This window comes from Lycium barbarum, chromosome 3, assembly GCF_019175385.1.
Source record: "Lycium barbarum isolate Lr01 chromosome 3, ASM1917538v2, whole genome shotgun sequence".
Classification (NCBI taxonomy): Eukaryota; Viridiplantae; Streptophyta; class Magnoliopsida; order Solanales; family Solanaceae; genus Lycium; species Lycium barbarum.
This window is the reverse complement of record NC_083339.1, coordinates 147,533,158-147,540,830: the sequence shown is the minus strand read 5'-3', so window position 1 is coordinate 147,540,830 and position 7,673 is coordinate 147,533,158. Positions and strand designations below refer to the sequence as shown.

The window sequence follows — 7,673 nt, the reverse complement described above, 5'->3', positions numbered from 1 at the left end:
GTGATCATAAAGATATATAGTATGAACAACCAATTACTTTCTTGCATTTAAATATGTAAACTAAATCACCACACACTGCTGCAGTTTTACCAATAGCTTTCCACTTTGTCCAGAACCTAATAAATGTTAGTGAAAATAGTCAAATGCTAAAAGAATCAATTTGTCCACTTTGTCCGGAACCTAATAAATGTTAGTGAAAATAGTCAAATGCTAAAAGAATCAATTTGAAATCCAACTTGATTAAGGGCCTGTTTGGAAAGCCACCCAGGTAATTGGAATTGGATGTAATTAGGTGTAATTACACAGTTTGGTCTGTTTGTTTGATCAGACAATTATACAGTTAGGTGGAAATTAAGTGTGATTTAGAGGGTGTAATTACACTCTCCAATTCTCAAGAGGGGGCTAAGAATTGGGTTTAATTACACCCTGTAATTACAGAGTTACTTTTTAGTTTATTTCTTTTTTATTTTAATTTAATTTCTTTTCTTTTTTAATTTATTTTTAATTTATATTTTATTTTAATTTCTTTGCTTTTCTAATTTATTTTTTATTTCTACTTTTTAATTATTTTTATTTTTTAAAATATATTTTTCTTTTTATATTATTTATATTTCATTTCCTTTCTTTTCATTCCTAACATTTACTTCTTGTGGTTCTATGTAATTGCTTGTATTTTTAATTTTTTTAGTTTTATTCATTTAGCATTACCGTATTATTATTCTAATTTTTGAAACTCCATCTCTTAATATTAGAAAGAATGAGTCATTAACAAACTTGGGATAGAGTGAGTGATGTTATTAAAGTAGAATTTCATTGTGAATGTGGTTATAGACTTATATTTTTCCTTTATTTTGAATTATAGGAGTATTTACTTATGTTACGTTGGAATTTACTTATGTAATGTTGGAATTTGACATAAGAGTATTATGTTAAAAAAATTCCTTTGGATTTTGAATTTAGGTTATATTTTCGACTTTAATTTATTTGCTTTAGTACTATTGACTTGCTATTTCACATTGCTTGTTGTTTATTTTTCACTTATAATTGATAGAATTTTTGTTAAACATTTGAATAATGTTGTGGCATTATATTTATAATTTTTTTTCAAACATCCAATCCCATGATGTTCTTACAAAAAAAGTATGCTTTTAAGTTTTATAATCAATTAAAATAAAAATATTATTAATTTGAAATTATATATCAACTATTTTTTACAATACATATTTAGTTGCTTTGGCCTTGGCTCATAAGAGTGATATACCTACTGAGACCATCCATCTCTTCTCTTCTTGTTCTAATCTGTTCTTGCTGATTTATAATTGTTCTATGGCTGTGTATTTAGACTTATCCTATTTATTCCAAGCCATGTATGTGGATATGTGGATCTGTATCTTCCATGGCTATGTTGGCTGAGAGAGGCAGTTTAGGTGGGAGGGGGGCCTAGTTTGAACCTTCCCTTAGTAACCAGCCATGTCGGAAGTTCACGAAACCTCTTAGAACTTGTGCGACATCAGGAATAAGGGGGGTGATAACTTAGTTACAAATATATGATTATTAATTAACATATTTTCAAGAAACAATGTGTTATTAAATAGCTAATTTAATATCATTTATAAAGGCACATATTTTTAAAATATTAATTTTAAATTTTTTATAATTAATTTTTATTTTTAAATTAAACTAACTGTGTAATTACACTTGTGCAACCAAACAGCACGCTTGTAATTACACTGTAAATACATTATGACAAACAAACAGATCATTATAATTACAATACTGTGTAATTACTAAGTTGTGTAATTACTAAGGTAATAATTACACCAATTCCAATTACCAGGTGGCTTTCCAAACAGACCCCGAAGACAAACTTACAAGTAATATTTCATCCATAATGCTCAAATCTTATTTCATCTTCTTGAATTAAAGAATGTTAAACTTTTTTACTTTGAGAAAAAGCAACTCTTTCACACTATTCTTGTGTATTACTCCTCGTGTATTTATGTGATATACTTTTCTCTTTAATTTGTTAAAAAAATTACATTAATATTTAAGACTTATTTTGAACCGTAAATTTTAAAAGTCTCATTTCATTCTTAAATGAGGTGCTAATCAAATGGTCACAAATAAATTGGAAAGGAAAGAGCAAGTACTACTCCAAATGTTATTGTCAAGAGAATTCTGGATTTTTGACTGTTTGAGGAATAGTCATTTACACATCACATGAAACGACAAAAGAAGGTGTTGGCAAGATATTAATGTAGTCAGAAAAGAAATACTACCCCTTAAGTTTCTCTCCTTTTTTTGTTTTTGGCTTTGGCAGTAGCATTTTTCTTGCTGAATGAAAGAAGAAGAGGAAAAAAACAAAAAACTCAGTTTCATCTGTGTCCTTTTCACAGCCAAACTCAACTTTTTTATTTTTATTTTTTAGCAGCAAAGCCAAGAAGATAGACAAGTTTGAATTCTGGGTTTGAAATAATAGCACAAACTCCGTTAAATTTCAAGAAAATCTTCAAGGTATGTTCAATAATTGGTGCATGCAAAAATGGGATTTTTATATTTTACTTACCCAAAAAAAAAAAGGGATTTTTTTTTAGTTAAGAACCACCTTGTTTTTGTGGGGATATTTATGCATTTTGATGCTCTTGTTCGAATTGCTGATATACTAGTATACTACTCTGTTTGTTCCTTCGATTTCATTTTTTATTACTTTGGATTCCAAAAATGGTGCATGCAAAAATGGAATTTTTATCTTTTGCTTACCCCAAAAAAGGAAATTTTCAAGTTAATAACTACTTTGTTTTTGTGTGGGATTTTATTGACTGGTATTGTTCTCCGTTTACATGCTGAATTGCTTATTATATTTTCCTTCAGTATCCATTATTTTTGTTCTTTAGGGTAATGGTATAGGAGTACTACTTTGCTTGTTCCCTCTGTTTCATTTTTTATTTCTTTGGATCCCAAAAATGGCATTTGTTTGTTGTGATTCCATTTTGTAAGACGTTAATGTTTCCATTTTTTCTTGATGCTTCTATTTTATTCTATGTGTTGACACAAAAGAAACAGCTTCTTCATCTTTTAGTTAGTGCTTTCTTAAATCTTGCAGTAGTTAAACTCTCACTTGGTTGGGTTTCTCAATTCCCAAAGACCAAATAGATCCTTGATGTTCTGTTCTGAATTTTGAACAAGGGTTGCTATGTGTTTAAGGCATGACAAACAAAGGACCTAGAAGCATGTGTAAAGTGTATAATATCCAAGTTTAAGTATTGTGAAGTTATGAGTCAGCGTTTGGACATAAGTTGAGTGACATTGGAGTAGTTATTTTCTAACATCACTTAAACAATGAATGATATTGAAAAATGAGTTTAAGTTGGCGTTCAGAGTAATATTTGAAGTTAAGTTCAAAAATGCTATTGGAAGTTGAAGTTGTATTTGGACATGCATTTCATTTGAAAAAAGAGTCGAAGTTTTGTGAGGAGGAAAATATTTTCAAATCATTTTAATGTGTAAGCAAACAGTGTTTTAAACTAATTTTAGAAAAAAGGAGAATCGAATCATGTCCAAACGGGACCTAAGTGTTTTATTCCTGATATTACAAGCTATAGCAGGGGTAAATGAGGTGAAAGTAAGCAGATCCATTGTGTCAGTGTCAATTCAGTCTATTAAGTCACAAAGGAAAACTATAAGAAGTAAGCTGGACGGAAATAAAGGTCAGAAAATCTCATTTTTGAGCTGTTAGTTGCAGGTAATATTATCATGCATAAGCTGTAGATACTCCTGGCTGTTTCAGTTCTTGAACAAGGCCATTCTATGGTCAGAAAATTCTGAGCTTAGTAGTATCTCAATTCCATCTATTAGTGTTAGTGCTCATCATTGGACGTCTTTACAAATGCAACAATTGTCGACTTTTCCTGGTCCTCAGAATCCCAAGGAATTGAGTTTCCGTTTTCAAGATCAGGATTCCTCATCTACTCAGTCAACGAGTCAATCATGTCCTGAAGTTGCTAGTGAAGGAGAAAGAAAAATCCACGGGAAAAGCAATATGCCTTTGCAAGCAGGTGAGCATATTCACTATTCTTCTGCATTTTTGAGATTCATATATATAACACTTGAAGTTTTGTCAGAGAGCTTTCAAAACAAAGTAAGGATGTTCTTGATTAGCTTGTTCATTACTATTTTCTCCATATCAATTCGGAGAAAAAAGGAATTATTTCTGACATGTCATGAGAGGCTAATTGGTGGGACAACAGAAGTTAAATTTGCACTAACAGCTTGTTTGGATGGTTGTTACCTATTTTATTGTATTTTGTTGTTAGCTTAAATACAATGTTTGTTTTGATTGTTGCTTAAATTTTATTGTATTGTTAAATGCATTGTCGCGTAACTACAAGAAGTTCCATTTTATGTAGTGATCAATTTGGTGTGATCGCGTCGATACCTTATTTTTTTTCCTCATTTTGTCTTTCTTATTATCTAATAATCCTATTTTATTCTTTGCCTTACCTTTTTATAATAGTTTTACCCTGTACCTTACTTTTCTGGTAGGTTTATCCTTATTGTATGACATTATGTAACGACGGAAAACGATACAATCTATCCAAACGTTATACATTATTAAACTATATGTAACAACCATCCAAACAAATTGTAATTTAAGTACTTCCATAATGTACCTCCAAATCTGATCGTTCACGACCTTTTACCATTAGTGGATTGTATATTCTTGTTATCCTGCTAAGGAGGTACCATGGAAATATTGAAAAGAGGCCTGTACAGGTAAAAGTTCATGACCGATCAATCCTGTTAAAATTTATGTTTTTAGGAAAAGATTCAAATGTATGGAGACCTACTGATGATTTCTCGTCTTTGACAAAAACATTTAACTAATAAAAGCTTCATGTACTAAATCTTTACGCTTGAACATCCTAGTTTATTCCGCAGATAGCATAGGGGATATATATGCAAATGTGTGTCCATGCACGTGATATGCCCATGCTAAATGTTGTGTCATGGCTGCCCCTTATTTCTCATTCCTTTAAACGGGCAGACATTCTTAATATCTAAATCATCTAGCTATTTTATGACCCACGTGATATGTAAAGGTTGGTCAGATCGTATTTCCTATTTGGCTTACTAGCTGTTAGCGAGTTTGATTATTTTACAGCCACAAATTTCCCTTCCCCTCAATTTTCACTACTTTGTTAACCTGATACTGTGGATATCTGTTTGGACCATAACAGGCAGTCTAAGAAGTAGTGGGAAGTCCGATGATTCCCAAAGCGTGTCAAGTCAGGAGCATGGTTGGACTTACAATACGTATCAGAAAAATTTTGTGAGTTCATTAAGTTAGTTTTTCCGTACTTCTGTTTCTATGCAATCTCTAGTAAATTATTTATGTATTTATTGGTCTTTTGTAGGCTTTTGTACCTTATACGGATCCTTACCATGACGGTCTAGTTGCTGCTTATGGAAATCAAACCATGGTGAGTACAATTAAAGCTCAATTATTTTGTATTGATGATGTGCACTGCTTATTTGGTTCTAGTGGTTGTTTAAGACACTCAGAGGAAAAGAACTGAACTTTTTTTCATTTGATCGTTTTATCACATTGTCTTCTTTGTGATTATCAGCAATTCTTTTGCGTTATTCTAGCACAACTGGCTGTAAAGTAGACATTATTTCATAGCTTGATAATTGCTCATCAATATTTTTTGAGCAATTTGTTTGATATTTTATACGTACTATTTAGAATTTTTAATATTTGATACATACTACTTAGACTAAATGAAATGCCACCTAAAAGCACTTAACGGTGTTGGACTGACTCAATCAGCACTTTTTTTGACTTTTTCTTCAAAGGAATTAGTGATGTGATAAACTTGTGCTGGCTTTGCATTTTTATCAAGGATCATAACGAAAGTCTAGAAAAGTTCTTTACGATTTTAGAGTTCTTTGGATTATGCTAATCACTTTGCATCTGCTTTACTTTGATGATTCTTTGCTTTTTCTTGGCCAAATTATTCTTGGGAGAAGGAAAGTCCACTCATATGTTTATCATAAATTCAGACAAGACTTTGAATATTATAACACCAAACATGAGATCCTTGTTACAGACTGGTTCAAGTAGGTATTTAGCATTTTACGGAAATGCCATTAAATATCAAAGGCATCTCCGGTTAGTGGTACAAGTATGTGGTCCCCATACCTTTACTTATCTCTTATAAAGAAACCTAATGTTATCTTTTATGTCAAGCTGCCCATGATTAACAAAGTTTTTTCGGTTACACTTGTGTTTGTTTTAAGCTGGTGTGTTCTGCCAATGTTCCCTGTGAGATCCTTACCATTAAGTTTTCCTCAGGTTCAATCCCAAATGTTAGGCACGGTATCTCCTCGCGTGCCACTTCCGCTTGACGTTCAGCAGGATGAACCCATATTTGTCAATGCAAAGCAGTATCAGGCTATCCTCAGGCGTAGACAGTACCGTGCTAAGCTGGAGGCTCAAAACAAACTCTCTAAAGGCCGGAAGGTAACTGTTTGCTAATGGTTCAGCCCTTATTGCTTAGTATTTAATCACTCCCATGCATGGGTATATGTGTGTTAATGTGCTTCCAAAGGCGGATCCAGGATTTAAACTTGATAGGTTCAGCTTTTATGTTCTCACTATTGAACCACAGCAGTTTTGCAATTATGAATTCAGTTTTTTTTTTTTTTTTGGTGCAAAAATTTAGTGATTTTTCACATATATATCGTATAAAAGAAGCTAGGTTCAGTCAAACCTACTAAATCTACATTGTGTCCGCCTTTATGTTCTATAGTCATCTTAGTTTTATTTGACTATACATTTCAGCCATATCTCCATGAGTCCCGGCATCGTCATGCATTGAATAGGGCTCGAGGACCCGGTGGACGATTCGTCAATATGAAGAAGCCCCGAGAATCCAAATCCCCTGATTTGATCAATGGTCAAGACGTTCAGGTACCTAATGAGCTGCAGCTCAACACAAATATGTTGGCACCCAATGTTCATCAATCCGAAAGCTATAGGGGAAGGTACTCCACACCCGGTTGCTCTGGCATCACAAGTGGCTTGAACACTTAGGTTATCTACCATCAGCTACCATATCCCTCAGTCCTCCAGTAGGGATAGGGTCGAAGAGAAGAAAGATCACTTCAGCAATCCATGTTTATCGTCTTTTTGAAGAAAGGATTACTATTAGAAGTGGGAAGTCATCCTAGATCAAACGGAATTTTGTGTAGTACATTATTGCTAAAACTATATAGTTGGTCCATAACCTGACATGGTTGTTTTCTGTGTAATGCTCTAAATACCTAACTGTAAAGAGTCTTATTTAGTTAATAGTTGCTGGTATTATTCGACCAGGTCCTTTTGGAGTTGTTACTTGGCTACATGAATGATAATGCTGTTTTACTTAAAACTGTATCGTTTTGAAGTTATAATAAGATAGATGGCTCATAGCAGTACGAGCAAAAGCAAAGAAACGGTCAAAAGTTAATGCAGAGGGCATCGTAACAAAACATTGACACTATTAGTGTAATTTAATCGGTTATAACATGTTTCTTATTTGTCTATCTCTGAACTCTCAAGTTACCATATCAGATTTGTGATTTGTAGGTGAGAGATAGTGTAAGAAACTTCAGTACTTGGAACTTAAAAT

The 7,673-nt window shown here is 32.7% G+C and overlaps 1 protein-coding gene across 6 annotated transcripts; it reads left to right on the top strand.

The window, feature by feature from the left end:
• Positions 1–2,300: 2,300 nt before the first annotated feature.
• Positions 2,301–7,433, top strand: LOC132633499 (nuclear transcription factor Y subunit A-3-like). 6 transcript variants are annotated; one of them, XM_060349964.1, is made up of 7 exons: positions 2,301–2,514; positions 3,743–3,810; positions 3,920–4,055; positions 5,238–5,329; positions 5,415–5,480; positions 6,356–6,523; positions 6,845–7,433. In XM_060349964.1, the coding sequence occupies exons 2-7, from the start codon at positions 3,808–3,810 to the stop codon at positions 7,094–7,096; spliced, it is 717 nt and encodes a 238-aa protein (XP_060205947.1). In that variant the 5' UTR covers positions 2,301–2,514; positions 3,743–3,807; the 3' UTR covers positions 7,097–7,433. The 6 variants fall into 6 exon arrangements, with proteins under 6 accessions (XP_060205947.1, XP_060205948.1, XP_060205943.1 ...); XM_060349965.1 differs by having other exon boundaries at positions 3,737–3,810; XM_060349960.1 differs by having other exon boundaries at positions 3,743–4,055.
• The last annotated feature ends 240 nt before the right edge of the window (positions 7,434–7,673 follow it).